General features: G+C 38.0%; 2 protein-coding genes across 2 annotated transcripts; both read right to left on the bottom strand.

Annotated features, from left to right (window-relative positions):
- Positions 1 to 482: 482 nt before the first annotated feature.
- On the bottom strand, positions 483 to 8,003 carry LOC133437677 (putative nuclease HARBI1). The gene is made up of 4 exons (XM_061717321.1): positions 7,747 to 8,003; positions 4,518 to 4,949; positions 4,140 to 4,351; positions 483 to 4,010 (listed from the first exon to the last, which is right to left on the bottom strand). Exons 1-4 carry the CDS (start codon positions 7,965 to 7,967, stop codon positions 3,589 to 3,591), a joined length of 1,287 nt encoding a protein of 428 aa, XP_061573305.1. The 5' UTR covers positions 7,968 to 8,003; the 3' UTR covers positions 483 to 3,588.
- Positions 8,004 to 10,381: 2,378 nt separating this feature from the next.
- Positions 10,382 to 15,837, bottom strand: LOC133437693 (putative nuclease HARBI1). The gene is made up of 4 exons (XM_061717322.1): positions 15,631 to 15,837; positions 13,558 to 13,989; positions 13,192 to 13,403; positions 10,382 to 13,062 (listed from the first exon to the last, which is right to left on the bottom strand). The coding sequence occupies exons 1-4, from the start codon at positions 15,819 to 15,821 to the stop codon at positions 12,641 to 12,643; spliced, it is 1,257 nt and encodes a 418-aa protein (XP_061573306.1). The 5' UTR covers positions 15,822 to 15,837; the 3' UTR covers positions 10,382 to 12,640.
- Positions 15,838 to 17,272: the final 1,435 nt, after the last annotated feature.

Consider the following 17,272-nt stretch of genomic DNA (forward strand, 5'->3'; position numbering starts at 1 on the left):
TATGACCTACGACCAGCTGGGCATCCCTTCTTGCTACAGTGTACAACCAACCGCTCAGATGTTCTACCCTGCTCCAGGGCTGGTCCCATGGCTGCCACCCCTACAGCACTTGCAGTCCCCCTTCATGTATGGACACCAGCAAGCGTGAGTCTACAGACTTGACATGTTTGCCATGGACAACTCATGGACTGTTTCTAGGAACTATTTATCATGGACAGTTAGCAGACTGTTTATACAGATTATTGCCATGAACAAGTTGTGAACTGTTGAATGGCTGCCTATAAACTGTTTATGCAGCAGACAGTCACCAGACTGCTTTGGGACTGATAACTGTGATTATGGACTGTTGGCAGTAATCAAACTGTGACCCTTAACCTTTGTTCGAGTACCAACTCACAGAAGATCTTCAGCGTCAAGTTCATGAGAGACTGAAAGAAAGAGATTAAGTTGTTTAATGTTGAGACATTTATTTTTTAGGGGAGAGGGTGACAAATTAAAAGTGTTATATTTTCATCTGCTACAAGTTAAAAATATAATACAAATGATTTGTTAACAGGCTTAAAATGACAATCAGTTCATGGTCTTTAATATAAAACTGCTTAAAAAGATTTAAAAACTCATAGAAATGCTTATATGATTAAAATGATCCGTCGCAAGTTAAGAGTTCATAAGGTGTTAAAACTGTCTAAAAATGGTAAAACTTGTTAAAAGGCTAAGAAGTATTTTTATTTCAGTGCTTATCTGTGACATTTAATTAGTCGTAATCTGAGGGTTCTGGGATCGATTGCCTTTGCCTCCGCCCACATACCTCTGAGAAATGGCGGTGTTTCCTCACTTGAATAAATGCTATGGTTCGGAAAAGACCAATTCACTCTTGTGATTTTTCCTCGCCTTTTTGTCCAGGTATGTTATCCTTAAAATTTGCTATGTAAATGGTCGGAATACGTTTGTGATATGTTTCGGAGCAGTTAGAGAATGTTTATGTTTGGTTAGAGCAGAGTTTTACCGAGTGTTGTTGAGCGTGTGTGTGTCTGTATGTGTGTGTGTGGAGCACGGAGCAGCCGCCGCCATTTTGTGTACCGTACGTAGGGGTGGGCAAAAATATCGATATGGCAATATATCGCGATACTTTTCCAGCCGATTCAATATCGATATTAAAAATTTTAATATCAATTTTTTTTTTTTATCCCCAATTTTTTTCCCATTATATCACCCAGTGCTCCTACCTAAGTGACAGTCCTGGGCATTGCCACTCTCTACCAACCTTGGGAGGGCCCTGCACTGAGCTCAGGTTTTATTTCACGTTTTATTTCATTTTATAATTTATTTTTTATATAACACAATTGCCTGTCCTTAAAAAATGAAAAATAATGGACAGAGGTTTATTTATTTATGGATTTATATCTATACTGACTGATCACTGTGCCTGTCCTTGGTTTTAGTACCCATCTTTCTTGTTTATTATCATTTGCCACATTATTAAAGCAACCTCATACTAAATTTAATGTTAATTTCATATGATGTAAATAATATGAAAAACATATACAAATATGTTGTAACTTTAGCTTGTATAGTTATAATAAAACATTGTTTTTTTGACTCAGTTTGTCCCATGAATTGTCACTATAATCTGATGAACGTGCAACTCGGATTTTAAGATCCATCACTATCATCTGATGTACATATATACAACTTGGATTTTAAGATGTGTAATGCATTTTAAAATTTTTCGGTGAACTATGTAGAATATAATAATCGGGATATCGCATAATCGGGATATCGCAATGTGTATCGTATCGTGGCTCAAGTATCGTGATGCGTATCGTATCGTGAGGTCCTTCCCAATACCCACCCCTAACCGTACGTGCGGACAGAGCCGCCGCTATTTTGTGCACCGCCGGTGTGCATGGACCTGCCGTCGTTTTGTGTATCTACGTCTAGTTTTCCTATTGTTTGCAAGTCAACAGGTGCATATAATGTAAATGTATTGTGAACAGTGTTGTTTATGTGTTATTAAGGAGGTTTTATGATTTTTGGCAAGAGGCTACTAAAGTTCTTGGGCTAATATAAGACATTTACCTTTAGGGCTAATATAAGACATTATTTACATTTAGGGCTAATAGAAGACATTATTTACATTTAGGGCTAATAGAAGACATTATTTACATTTAGGGCTAATAGAAGACATTATTTACATTTAGTGAAAATGGGATGTATGTCTCAGAGGGAATATTATGTTTTATTAATGTCAGATGATTTGTAACCTCTGTAACTGTTGTTATTGTTAACATTGTGTTGCACTTGAGTAAATGCTATGGTTCGGAAAAGACCAATTCACTCTTGTGATTTTTCCTCGCCTTTTTTCAGAGGCGTAACAGTAACATCCTCCTTATGATATAATCCTTCTTTCATCTTCTCAAATTTCCCTCTAACCTTTTTCTGACCACATAAGCACACATGACTCTCAGGACTTTCATACTTTATCTTTTGTCTGATGATTTACTTGAATTGCTTAACATTTTTCAAGCCTCTTGGTTACCAATCAGTTAATGTGACCCACTTTCTGTTGGTTGACCAGTCTAGTTATTTTTCATTTGTGATTTTTTTTCCCCCCAAGAACTTGCCTCTGCTGTGGCCTCACTCAATGGACCAATACATGAGTTTCTTTTACATTTAATATGTTCTTTTGTATTTTTCAGGGCTCTGAGTAAAGCTGAAACCAACACTGCTGCTTCTGGTCAACTTTTTAAAGAAGATGACAAGGAGGTACTTTAAATTGAGTTTAACCTCCTATACGTTAATTTTAATACTCAGGAATCTAATTAAAATTCACCTGCACAAAAATTAACACCTTAAAATGTTTGCTTTAATTCTAGACAACAATGGATGGCATTTATGTCAACTGCAGTGAAATGAAACAAGCTGCTAAGGATCTGGGCTGAACAGCGCTAATTTGCCAAACTCTGGCAAAGCAAACGATTTGATTTACGAAAATGAGAACTAGAAGACCAAGAGCGAGGAAAAGAGGAATGGATCCATTTAGTGGCATTTATCTGGATGACGGGAAGTCTGTGTGAAGTGGGACTTAGAAATACGAAGAAGGAGATGGACTGTAAATACAACAAAGTTGCATTTAAAAAGAAAGCTGCTTAGCTGACATAGTTAACCATTTTTTAATCAGGCTTTGTGCTGAAAAACTAATCTTTTTGTGATATAACGTTTCATCAAACTATAAATTGGATGATCAAATAGAATAAACTTGTTTTCTTTTTTTTTAAGGAATCGTGCCCAATATTTTTTTTCCTTTTTGTTTTGTTGATTATGTTATTTTTGTATTTTGTTCTTGCTGTTGCTGCTTTAAAGTGAGCACATTGTTATACATTTTGCAGGGTTTTTTGTTTGTTTGGTTGTTTGTCTATTTTTCTTCTTCCTGGAGAAATTGTTCTGGATTTGTTCAGGTTGTATCCAAAACAGACCCAGGATACTTTGGTACTGACATTGTACCATCTTCATAAAAAGGGGTGAAGAAGGTGGACAGAGGGGGATGTCTGGTTCAATGGATGGATTAATGATTCAAGACATGCAGATTCATTCCACACTTCCCTGCGGCGACAGAAAGAAGGCAGTCAAATGGTTGCGGACAGCCTGGGCAGCTGTGTTGGAACGGTTCTTTGACATCTGTGAGGGATCTATGGGCCCCATCAGATTTGAGTCCCCTGTTACCAGGCTTCGCCACTCCCCAGGCTCCACTAATCCACCTGAATCATAGTCCGCAAAGCTTGGTGGTATGTATTTGGTCTCTGGTGTGTTCAGATCGTCAGTGTAGGCCAGGTAGTTGTGCAGGACAACACATGCCTTTACAACATCCACGGTCTTCTCTGGCAGGAACTCTACATGCCGTCCAAGAATCCTCCACCTTGCCATCATGATTCCAAAGCTGTTTTCAATGACCCGCCTGGCTCTGGAAAGACGGTAATTGAAGTTCTGCTTCTCCATGCTCAGATTTGCCCCTGCATAGGGAAGTACACAGTAAAGTATCAATTAATAGAACATTGTTGTGTCACAATCATGTGAAGTACAAAGAAAAGTAAGTGGCCTTTACAGAGACAACTAAGTTTGAAATGATGTCTCTGCCATACCTGGGAAGGGGGACATGAGATTGCTGTGCAGGGGGAAGGCAGCATCACCAACAATCACATGGGGGATTTGGACTTGTGTTCCAGGGAGTTTCGCTGGTGCGGGCAGATTGAGCTCATGGTCGAGCAGCATCGAACCAAATTTGCTCTCCTTGAAAATGCCCCCGTCACTTTCCGTTCCATATCCGCCCATGTCCAACATGGTGAAGCGATACCTATCAGAAAGAAATTGAGCATTATTTTAAGTTACCTAATAATTTCACTCATCTAAAGGCTAATGAAACACTAAATATCTGCACCCAATACAACTTTTTTATGTAATGTAACCCCTGAGTTTTCAGTTGTTTGCTGTTTTCAATAATAATAATAATAAAGCAATACCTTGCATCACATGTTGCCATCATAACAATGGAGCGAGAACCCTTGAAGTAGCCACTCTTGGAGCGTCGCGGTGCCTTGATTTTGATGTGCTTCCCGTCGACGCTTCCTATACAGTTCGGGAAGTTCCACAATTGCCAAAATTCTGCAGCAATAGCTTCCCACTGGCTAGTTGAAGGGCATGGAAGAAATTCCGGCTGCAGGGCCGTCCATAAAGCTTTGCAGACCTCTGACAGTACACCAGACACAGTGCTGGAGGACAACTTGTAGCTCGCTGCAACAGCCTGTTGGCTGCCACCAGACGCTAAAATTTGCAAAGTAACTGCAAGTCTCTGGGCAGCATCAACAGGCATGGAGTGTGTGCTCTGGTGAGATATCAGCGGCTGCACAAGACGAAGCAGATCGTTAAATCGGCTTGCCGACATTCTAAAGTTCCTGCAGGAGCAAACAAGAAAAAAAAGAAAGAAAAGATGTGTGAGCCTGAAAAATTGACCAGGAGAAAATATACAATACAATGCATGAAAGCAGCATTTCCAAAAGGTAAAAGCACAACAATCCCCATGGTACTTTATGCAAATAAGCAGCGCGACGCAAAATAGCAAGATTTACAAAAAAGTGACCGAAAAGTGCGCGAAGCAGCATTTGTTTTGAATTTGGATACAGGAAGAAGAAGCAGAAATTACGGTAATTGCGTCATTTGCTCGAGGTAAATGATTTACCATGAATACAGGGATAACCCTGTTTGCTCACGCATGTAAAGGAATATTCCGAATGTTTCAGTAACCGGAATATTAGCAATAACCCGAGTTTTGACTGTATGGCTGCGTCCGAAATTCCATACTTCCACCCTAATGAGTATGCAAAATGAGTATGCAAGATTTTTTAGTGCGTCCGAAGTAAAACGTACTCAATAGGGTGCTTTATCCATACTCATGGTACGTATATGTCATAAGTATATTATTATATAATATTAATATTATAATATTCGTATTTAATGATATTATATAATGTCATCTTGTTTCGGCCAGAATAAACGGGAAAGAGCAGAGCGCTACTACCGTTGCTGTGACAGGTTACCATGGTAACAACCCCCCCCCTAGTTTAGTTTATTTAGCACATAACATAAAAAAATGAACATTACACAAATAAGTGCAGTTAAAAGAAACTGTGCAGGGAGGAGCGAGCAAGCCAGTAGGCTTATGAGGAGCCCCCACCTAATAACATTTAACAAAATAGTTATGAGGATACAAAATCATAAAAATAAAAATAAATAATATATCATAAAAATTGCATGTAGAACATGAATGAAAATAAAATGATAAAAAAAAATAAAAAAGATAAAAAAAATTACTGTAGACATGATCATGAAAATTATGATGAACAAATGGCAACACAGAATATGAAGTGCAAAAGAACATTAACAGTGGAAAAAGCAAGAGCTTTCTTGACTACTAGGGGTGTAACGGTATTTGTATTCGTCCCGTCCCGTCACGGTACGGGGGTCACGGTTCGGTGCACGCAGTCATACGGCGAATACGTCTGACTGAGTTAAAAAAAAAAAAAAAAAAAAATCAATCATCGTTTTTTTTCCCCTTATAAATAAACAGTCACGTTCCATTACAGACCTAAATGTGTACTAGTCTGTGCATATCAATAAATATATGTGCAATTCATATATCATCATAAATTGTAGGCTATAATAACGATAAAATGTTCTAATTCTTAATTTACAACTGTCTTGAACGCATCAGGGCCGTGTGCCAACGCGGATTGGGTGTAAAGCATGATTTATGGTTCTGCGTTAAATCGACGCAGAGCGCAGTCTACGGCGAGGTTATGCGGCGACGCGCAACCTTCGCCGTAGGCGCTGCGTTGGTGTAACGCGGTACCATGAATCAGCCTTAACAGTCACAGCAAATTTGCCGTGAAGGAGATTAGCGCTAAAGTTTAAAAGAGGACTAAATTTGTACAAAGTTTTGAATGTTACCCCGTTTTCCACGTTACCTGGATTATTTTGGGTTATGGAAGAGTCAACTACCGTTGGTGAGTCAGTGTAACCTTCATAAATAATTTATTTATCAGTTTCTTGACCAGCTGCCTATTTGAATGAGCTTTGTGTTGTTGTCAACGAGACCACCGAGTCTATTCTCTGTTATAGAGCTCAGAAATGATGTTATAGACCGCTGTGTCTATTTATCTAGATAGATTGTGTAATTTAGACCAGTTATGTTTTTTTTGTATTTAAATTGTATTAAAGATGGAACTGAGCCAGTCGGTGACTATCTGAGTTTTCAGAGTCGTGTGATTGACAGCTGTCAGGCGTGTGTGTGTGTGTGTGTGTGTGTGTGTGTGTGTGTGTGTGTGTGTGTGTGTGTGTGTTTGGCTCACTAAAAGTGAGAATAAATGTAGTTTGATGGGTAGGATGATGTTGTTGAACGTTAAAATGATTATCATAAGGCCCATGGAGAATACTCCGCCCCCAGACGGCTCTGCCCACATGCAGCAGTAGAGGAGCCCGGGTTCAAGTATTTATTAAAAGTGCTCGAGCCTCGTTACAATGTCCCATCCGCGCTCACATAAACCAGTCCGTGGTAAAATTAAAAACACTTATGCACAAGTTAAATGTTTGATTCTATTTATTTTACACTTTAATAAGAGATGCTTTTTAGTTTTGTAGCCAATTGAACAAACTTTAACTTTCAAATGCTATGATCAAAATAAAGGAAGAAAAAACTTGTCTTATACATTTGGGACTTTTTGTATTTTTTTTCACGTTGTACCGAACCCGTACCGAACCGTGACCCCTAAACCGAGGTACGTACCGAACCGTGACTTGTGTGTACCGTGACACCCCTATTGACTACATTGTTGAATTAAATGCTCTCTTGAGCAACTTTTGAAAATGGATAGGACCTACAATTGTTTGCAATATGGTACCAACTATTCCAGCCTACGGCAGGAAGTGCCGTGTGCGCTCTCAATAGTACGTCCGAATTAATGCACACTACTGATATATATTCAAAAGTGTGCCGGATTTAAGTTTACTTTTTAGTATATACTTTTTAGTATGGAATTTCGGACCACTGCATGTGGACGTAGTTCCTCCAGTTCTGCAGCGTTAGCCCCGCCCACTGCAGCGTCGATAGCACCAGCTTTATCCACCAAGCAGCGATGCAGCCGTCAGGAGACTGTTGACGCTTTAATGTGAATGCAGGGGGAGAACAATAGTTACCCGAAAAGCATTTCTTCATTAACGTCTCGCAAAGGTCGAACAAGCACTGAATATTCCCCCGTATTCTGCCTCGACTGGTTCAACGGGCGCACATCCCATCTCCTCCTTCTCCCCGTCCTTCTTCTGTTGCGAAGAATTCGTTTCAGGATAAGGATACTTTCTTTCACATCCAACAACTCCAACTCCAGCAAGATCATATTTCTCTCCCTCTCGACCGCCATTGTTCACTGTGACCGGAAAAGCCGGAAGCTAAACAAAGAATCAACCAGAGACGACGGTAAACCATTCAGGAAAAGAACGCACCCCCTGGCGGTTTGGGGCGGTACTGCACCGCGGCGAAATGCAGTGACGGACAAGTCCGATAGGAAGGGCTCACGACGACGTAGGTTCTGCGTTGATTTAACGCAGACCATAAATCAGGCATTGACCTTATAGACCCCTTTCCAGCCTACGTCATCACAGGATGCGCGCGCATTGTTGCGGCAGAAGAGCGGCAGAAGTTGTATGAGTTTGACTAGAGCGAGGGAAGATTTGTTTCTTAAGTTGCGTTTTTGGAGCTGCAGTAACGTTATAGAAGAACAACATGCCCACCAGCTGTTGTGTGTACGGGTGTACAAATCGAAATCCTGAGGAACATACATTTTTTGCAATTCCCAGAGGAATAATGATGATATTGTTATTATTGTGTGTGCTAGTCTCACAAACCTTAGCAAAAGTGTTGTTCCGAAAAAATCTAAGAAATAAGGGTTCTGAATAATAACATCAAGTCTTGACATTTTTTTTATTTTCTCATCAGTGATTTGGAGCTGTGACTATGAATTGAATATCAGCCATTAATGATTTACTTGACTATTCAAATTTTGCTAATAAACTACCGGAGTTATTTGTTTTTTCTCACTGATTGTGTAAATGTATTGATTATTTTCTCTTTTTAAAGATACAAACATCCAACTTCCACAGCTGTAAATATGCTGCACAAATATACATATATTCACTATATGTGTTGTATATCAAACTCAGGTATATTATAGATATATTAATCCCCACAAACCCTCAAATAAAAATAATGAATTTACCTAAAAATAATGAACTAAGTTTTAAAAAACAGTATTTTGCATTATATGCCTTTTAATGTTTTTCTTTTTATCATATTAGTGGGAATAGGTTTCTGTAAATTAATGGTGATAATGTGAGATGCAGGATGGACAATAAAGCTCATATAATTTTTAATTTTTAATTTTTTTTAAATAACTATCAACTTCATTCAGCCAGCACAGACAAAGGTACACATGACATGGCTTTCATTCAAAGGCAATGCTTAATGAAACTCATTAAGAAACAAAGGGGACACAGTAAATTAACAAAAATAATAAGATAAATTAAATAAATATGAAATAATAAAATAACTTAAAATGTCTAGTGTATAAAATACATTCAGTTGACTGTCATAATTATTTACAAGCTTGTGTCGCAGCTTCTCCTGAGTGTAAACACTAGGTTTCTCAACCAAATACAGATGAATATCCGGCCATTGGACATCAGGCCACTTTGTGATATCTTCCTCCGGGAAGGAAGTTGCTTTCCATCCGCCAAAGTTAGTTTAGTAACGTAATTTCCACGATCTTTTTCCGTCAATCGGCTGGTGTAAACTGTCATGAACTCCGTCTTTCTGCTGCAACAATGCGCGCGCAGCTTGCTTGTTTACAAACACGGAAAGGGGTCTATAATGCTCGGTATCTCATATGTTATACAACAATCTCTGAGACCTGTGAACCACTTAAAAATAAAAGGTAAACATTTTTAAAAATGAAATGAATAAAACACCCAATGCATTCCGAATGATACAGTAAAAATGGCATTTAGAAAAGTTTTTCATTTCAATATATTAAAACCATCCATCTATCCAGGATCCATATATTAATTAATTATCCATATATTAAAACCATTTAGAAATAAATTAATAAATAAATAATTGTATTTTATTTTATGTCAGATTTTACTAATCTAATAAATACTAATGTAATAAAAATCTACGGTATTCTATATCATTCATTTTCCAATCAAATCACTTAGAAATATCTAAAACGTTTACTTTTAATTCCATTTAAATCTTTTTAAATGATATCTTGACTATCTGTTCAGATCCTACCCAAGACCTTATGCAGCCTCAATGGCGACGTAATGATGTTTGTGCTGTACGGAGGCCTCTTCTCATGCCTGTGTCCTGGATATTTGATATGAATGACACTCATTTTTATAAATGACACAGAGCATTTTTGCTCTATTATCAGAAACGTTCTATTACTAATAACGAACAAGTTAAGCCAAACAGTGGCAAGGAAAAACTCCCCTTTAGGAGGGCAGAAACCTTGAGCAGGACCAGGCTCATAAGGGGGGGCCCTGCTGCCGAAGGAGGGTCCCCCCTTATGCTTATGAGAGCTGTGCAAATAAAAAGATCACAACTGAATGATGTGGATCAGATTGGTCTGAGAAGTGGGTATACCTGATGCTGTATCAAAAATAGGTGGGTATACTCCCATGTTCTTTGCTCTATACTACACAGAAAATACATAGAAACAGAAAATAAATTTAGGAAGTGAAAAACAAATATTAAGTTCATTTATGACTTTAAGAGGAAGATATACAAGCCTGGTGTGGCATCTTTTTATTTGCACAGCTCTCACTCAGTTACAGATACTCAATGTTTGTGGTGTTATACACTTTAAGATTATAAAAATAGAAATATTTGAACACTGTCGGATTGTAGCATCCCTCGTGACGAGAGTATTGCGTGCCTGGAATAGCTCACATACACATTATGCTTGGTTTGCTCTTCATTTTTGTATCAGCAAAAGAATCCAAAATATATAGTATATAGTAAAAATATCTCAAATGAATTGGAAATGCCATCATAATCATTACACACTTTATAAAGGAGTACAATGAATGAGGGCAGATGTTGCCCTCATTGTTATTATTCCCTAATGTCCTGACATGACTGCATATTCTAATTTTAATATTTTATTTGTGTTACAGGTGGAGTGTTGTTGCCTGTTTTCATCAGCACATCTGCGGTTTTATTCGTGGTGTGTATTCTGCTGTTCGTTACAAGGTAGGTGAGTGGTTCGATACACTACAAGGTTATTGTAAAATAAATAGTTTGACTCACTTCACTTGCATGTCATGGAATGCTTGAGAGCCCTGCTATTGAGTAAATTCATGTGGATGCACATACTGTATTTACTGGCACGCCTCCGTCTTTACGAAGAATATTTTTTAAATTATAAGCAGTTCGTCTTCACATGGATATAGCCTATAAATGATATATATACACACAAAAAAAAATACTCAGGGACTAATTCGAAAAAGGTGGGAGTAAATCAGGATGTGACCAAGGAAGGAAGTCAAAAAAGATACCGCACTTGTAAGAAAAACTGTTTCGAAATAAAACAGGAATTTAAGCATACCAACTTAACAGGAGTACAAAATCAAAGGGCAGCAAGTAGGATACAGGTTTAACATAAGAAGACTCAAAATAAAAGAAGAAAAAGAGATAAAGACCATGACACCGTAAGAAGACTGTGGAACATTCTATATTTTCTCCAAAAGCAACACACGTTAATAACATTTTTAAGTTTGAAAATAATAGAAGATGTACAAAAAAGAAAAATTGTCTGATGGTAAACTTGAGTATCAATCAGCAGCAGTAACACTGATATCATCCTTATTTCATGTTCTCAAATTTCCCTCTAACCTTTTTCTGACCACATAAGCACACATGACTCTCAGGACTTTCATACTTTATCTTTTGTCTGATGTTTTACTTCAGTTGCTTAACATTTTTCAAGCCTCTTGGTTACCAATCAGTTAATGTGACCCACTTTCTGTTGGTTGACCAGTCTAGTTATTTTTCATTTGTGATTTGTTTCCCCAAGAACTTGCCTCTGCTGTGGCCTCACTCAATGGACCAATACATGAGTTTCTTTTACTTTTAATATGTTCTTTTGTATTTTTCAGGGCTCTGAGTAAAGGTGAAACCAACACTGCTGCTTCTGGTCAACTTTTTAAAGATGACAAGGAGATACTTTAAATGGACTTTTACCTCCTATACGTTAATTTTAAAACTCAGGAATCTAATTAAATTTACCTGCACAAAAATTAACACCTTAAATGTTTTGATTTAATTCTAGACAACTAAGAATGACATTTATGCCAACTGCAGTGAAATGAAACAAGCTGCTAAGGATCTGGGCTGAACAGCGCTAACTTGCCAAACTCTGGCAAATCAAACGATTTGATTTACGAAAATGTGAACTAGAAGACCAAGAGTGAGGAAAAGAGGAATGGATCCATTTAGTGGCATTTATCTGGATGACGGGAAGTCTGTGTGAAGAAGTGGGGCCTAGAAATACGAAGGAGATGGACTGTAAATACAACAAAGCTGCATTTAAAAAGAAAGCTGCTTAGCTGACATAGTTAACAATTTTGTATCAGGCTTTGTGCTGAAAAATGATTATCTTGTTGCGATATAAAGTTTCATCAAACTATGAATTGGATGATCAAATAAAATAAACTTTTCTTTTTAGGAATCATGTGCAATATTTTTTTCCTTTTTGTTTTGTTGATTATGTTACTTTTGTATTTTGTTCTTGCTGTTGCTGCTTTAAATCGAGCACATTGTTATAAATTTTGCAGGGTTTTTTGTTTGTTTGGTTGTTTGTCTATTTTTTTCCTTCCTGGAGAAATTGTTCTGGATTTGTTCAGGTTGTATCCAAAACAGACCCAGGATACTTTGGTACTGACATGGTACCATCTTCGTAAAAAGGGGTGAAGAAGGTGGACAGAGGGGGATGTCTGGTTCAATGGATGGATTAATGATTCAAGACATGCAGATTCATTCCACACTTCCCTGCGGTGACAGAAAGAAGGCAGTCAATTGATTGCGGACAGCCTGGGCAGCTGTGTTGGAACGGTTCTTTGACATATGTGAGGGATCTATGGGCCCCATCAGATTTGAGTCCCCTGCTACCAGGCTTCGCCACTCCCCAGGCTCCACTGATCCACCTGAATCATAGTCCGCAAAGCTTGGTGGTATGTATTTGGTCTCTGGTGTGTTCAGATCGTCAGTGTAGGCCAGGTAGTTGTGCAGGACAACACATGCCTTTACAACATCCACGGTCTTCTCTGGCAGGAACTCAACATCCCGTCCAAGAATCCTCCACCTTGCCATCATGATTCCAAAGCTGTTTTCAATGACCCGCCTGGCTCTGGAAAGACGGTAATTGAAGTTCTGCTTCTCCATGCTCAGATTTGCCCCTGCGTAGGGAAGTACACAGTAGAGTATTAACAAATGGAACATTGTTGCATCACAATCATGTGAAGTACAAAGAAAAGTAAGTGGCCTTTACAGAGACAACTAAGTTTGAAATTATGTCTCTGCCATACCTGGGAAGGGGGACATGAGATTGCTGTGCAGGGGGAAGGCAGCATCACCAACAATCACATGGGGGATTTGGACTTGTGTTCCAGGGAGTTTCGCTGGTGCGGGCAGATTGAGCTCTTCGTCGAGCAGCATCGAACCAAATTTGCTCTCCTTGAAAATGCCCCCGTCACTTTCCCTTCCATATTCGCCCATGTCCAACATGGTGAAGCGATACCTATCAGAAAGAAATTGAGCATTATTTTAAGTTACTTAATAATTTCACTCATCTAAAGGCTAATGAAACACTAAATATCAACTTTTTTATGTAATGTAACCCCTGGGTCTTCAGTTGTTTGCTGTTTTCAATAATAATAATAATAAAGCAATACCTTGCATCACATGTTGCCATCATAACAATGGAGCGAGAACCCTTGAAGTAGCCACTCTTGGAGCGTCGCGGTGCCTTGATTTTGATGTGTTTCCCGTCGACGCTTCCTATACAGTTCGGGAAGTTCCACAATTGCCAAAACTCTGCAGCAATACCTTCCCACTGGGTAGTTGATGGGCATGGAAGAAATTCAGGCTGCAGGGCCGTCCATAAAGCTTTGCAGACCTCTGACAGTACACCAGACGCAGTGCTGGAGGACATATTATAGCTCGCTGCAACAGACTGTTGGCTGCCACCAGACGCTAAAATTTGCAAACTAACTGCAAGTCTCTGGATAGTATCAACAGGCATGGAGTGTGTGCTCTGGTGAAATATCAGCGGCTGCACACGACAAACTAGATCGTCAAATCGACTTGCCAACATTCTAAAGTTCCTGCAGGAGCAAACAAGAAAAGAAAGAAAGAAAAGATGTGTGAGTCTGAAAAGTTGTCCAGGAGAAGATAATATACAATACAATGAATGAAAGCAGCATTTCCAAAAGGTAAAAGCACAACAATCCCCATGATAAATCAAAATTATGAGATAAAAGGTCACATACTTTTTATCACATAACTTCAACTTTTAAACTGAAATGTCATATTTATGACTTTGCATTTTTTATTTTTATTGTACTGGTGGAAATGACTTTCCATACCATTTATTTATTTAGTAGTTTAGGGATATGTGCTTGCACTGATCATTTACAAGAAACAAGATTGGCACACCAGATTTAGTAGAAAGCTAATTTCCATCTCATTAGTCCTACATAAAACATTGAAAATACACACCACGTAATAAAACCATGGTACAAGACATCTGAAATCAGTTTAATATGAATTTGAGACTGCTCTATGCATGAAATAAGGCATGATGCTGAGAATTTTCAACTTCAAATTGACGCGCTGCTCCCGCTGCCTCTCGATCAGAGGTGTCAAGTAACAAAGTACAAATACTTTGTTCCCTTCCTTAAGTAGAACATTTGGTTATCTATACTTCACTGGAGTAATTATTTTTCAGGCGACTTTTTACTTTTACTCCTTATATTTTCACGCAATTATCTGTACTTTTTACCAGTTTTGTTCTTACATCCGTTGCCCTCAGATTCCTGCAACTAAACTTGGATGTACATTCCAATAAACATTAGGATAAATGATAATATGCCTCTGAAGTTTGACTTTTTGCACCATTACAATACTTATAGGCAACTAGTCATCATATCTCATGCTCTCTGAAACACATGTTAATGCTCAATAGTACACATATATGGTTCTTTAATATATTTGCATTATACTAAGATGCATTCATTTTCAATGGCTTTTGTCCTTAATGGCTTTTTTCCCCTTACATTACTTTTACACTTTAAGTAGTTTTGAAACCAGTACTTTTATACTTTTATTGAGTAAAAAACTTGAGTTGATACTTCAACTTCTACAGGAATATTTTTAAACTCTAGTATCTATACTTCTACCTGAGTAATGCATGTGAATACTTTTGACACCTCTGCTCTCGATGTGCGTTTTCATAGAAAATGAATGGCATCATAGCCCGCCGGCAGCCATTCATCTTCTATTAAAACCCGCGTCGAGAGGCAGCGTGAGCGTCAATTTGAAGTTGAAAAATCTCAACTTTATGTAAATAAGCAGCGGCGACGCGCGATAGCAAGAATTACAAAAAGGTGAGCGAAAAGTGCGCGAAGCAGCATTTGTTTTGAATTTGAAGAAGAAGCGGAAATGACGTTAATTGCGTCATTGCGTCGCTGGTTTGATCAAGATATCCCAAATGATTAACTACCACGTACACAGGGATAACCCTGTTTGCTCACGCATGTAAACAGAATATTCTGAATGTTTCAGTAACCGGAATATTATCAATAACCCAAGTTTTGACTGCATGTGAACGTAGTTCCTCCAGTTCTGCAGCGTTAGCCCCGCCCACTGCAGCGTCGACAGCACCAGCTTTATCCACCAAGCAGCGATGCAGCCGTCAGGAGACTGTTGACGCTTTAATGTGAATGCAGGGGGAGAACAATAGTTACCCGAAATGCATTTCCTCGTTTTTCAGAGGTCGACCAAGCACTGATTGGTTCAACAGGCGCACATCCCATCTCTTCCTTTTCCTCGACCTTATTTTGTTGCCAAGAATTCGATTCAGGAGAAGGATACTTTCATCGATATTCAACAACTGCATCTCCAGCAAGATCATCTCTCGCTCTCTTTCGGCCGCCATTGTTCACTGTGACCGGAAAAGCCGGAAGCTAAACAAAGAATCAAGTAGAGATGACGGTAAACCATTCAGGAAAAGAACGCACCCCCTGGCGGTTTGGGGCGGCATTACAGGAAACGTAATCTCCAGAAATACGTGTCAGCAGAGAAACTGTGAGCTTGGCATTTACTGCAACGTAGTACCGGTGGTCGCCGGCAGATGGCGACATTTCACCGAGGGACAAGTTTTTTTTTTTTATTGAAACTTAGATACAAACAAACAAGGCACATAAACGTCATAGAATTACAAACTTTTGCCTTGGGTTGAGCGACATCAGTATTACAAAATATACACTGAGAATCTAATTATTGTACAAAATAAAAAATAAATAAATAAAAAAAAATAACTCACAAGGGCCATCTCATATTAAATCATCTCTTTCAAGTAAAGAAAATAGTTTAAGGGCTTTCTTTTCTTTAACAAGACTCAAAGACTTACTCGACAGCTTTAGCTCATTTCTCCAATGGGCCAAACACGGTTTGGTCTTAAAATATCTACATTTGTGAATGAAGAATTTTCCCAATAACACCAAATTATTAAGGACAAATCATGGTTTACAGCTTAAGAAAACTCAAATATCCTATCTAAAAAAATTAGAATATTCTGGGAATCTTAATCTTAAACTGTAAGCCATAATCAGCAATATTAAAATAATAAAAGGCTTGCAATATTTCAGTTGATTTGTAATGAATCCAATGTATGACATTTTTGTTTTTTTAATTTAATTTTTTAATAAAGTTCCTCTTTCAACCCTTGATATTTTTAAAGCTCTTCAAATCCTTTGAATAATGGTAAACACCCCATTTTCAGTCTATTTGGTGTTTTTTTTGTTGTTTTTATTTATTTTATTTATTTATTTTTTATTTTTTTTTTATAAATAGCATGAATTTGTTAGATATCTGTCAGCCTAGTGCAGGGGTTGGCAACCCAAAATGTTGAAAGAGCCATATTGGACCAAAAACACAAAAAACAAATATGTCTGGAGCCGCAAAAGATGAAAAGTTTTGTATAAGCCTTACAATGAAGACAACACATGCTGCATGTATCTATATTAGTTATAACTGGGGGAAGATTTTTTTTTTCATTATGCACTTCGAGAAAAAAGTCGAAATGTCGAGAAAAAAGTCGAAATTTCAAGATTAATGTTAATGAAGTACGATCTTGAGAAAAAGTCGAAATGTCGAGAAAAAAGTCGAAATGTTGAGAAGAAAGTCGAAATGTTGAGAAAAAAGTCGAAATGTCGAGAAAAAAGTCGAAATGTTGAGAAAAAAGTCGAAATGTCGGGATTAAAAAGGAAAGGAAAAAGGAAGAAAAAAAGAGGAAAAAAAGGAAAAAAAGAAGAAAAAGGAAAAAAAGAAGAAAAAAAGAGGAAAAAAAGAAAAAAAAGAAGAAAAAAACGAAAAAAAAAGGTCAAA

The sequence above is a fragment of the Cololabis saira genome, chromosome 3 (assembly GCF_033807715.1).
Source record: "Cololabis saira isolate AMF1-May2022 chromosome 3, fColSai1.1, whole genome shotgun sequence".
NCBI lineage: Eukaryota > Metazoa > Chordata > Actinopteri > Beloniformes > Belonidae > Cololabis > Cololabis saira.

Excerpts from the sequence above, each read along its gene's own strand:
- LOC133437693 (XM_061717322.1), bottom strand. The coding sequence starts at position 15,821 with ATGGCGGCCGAAAGAGAGCGAGAGATGATCTTGCTGGAGATGCAGTTG. Across the intron at positions 13,990-15,630 it reads AACGAGGAAATGCATTTCGG|GAACTTTAGAATGTTGGCAA; the intron begins GTAACTATTGTT and ends TTGCTCCTGCAG. Across the intron at positions 13,404-13,557 it reads ATGGCAACATGTGATGCAAG|GTATCGCTTCACCATGTTGG; the intron begins GTATTGCTTTAT and ends TCTTTCTGATAG.
- LOC133437677 (XM_061717321.1), bottom strand. The coding sequence starts at position 7,967 with ATGGCGGTCGAGAGGGAGAGAAATATGATCTTGCTGGAGTTGGAGTTG. Across the intron at positions 4,950-7,746 it reads AATGAAGAAATGCTTTTCGG|GAACTTTAGAATGTCGGCAA; the intron begins GTAACTATTGTT and ends TTGCTCCTGCAG. Across the intron at positions 4,352-4,517 it reads ATGGCAACATGTGATGCAAG|GTATCGCTTCACCATGTTGG; the intron begins GTATTGCTTTAT and ends TCTTTCTGATAG.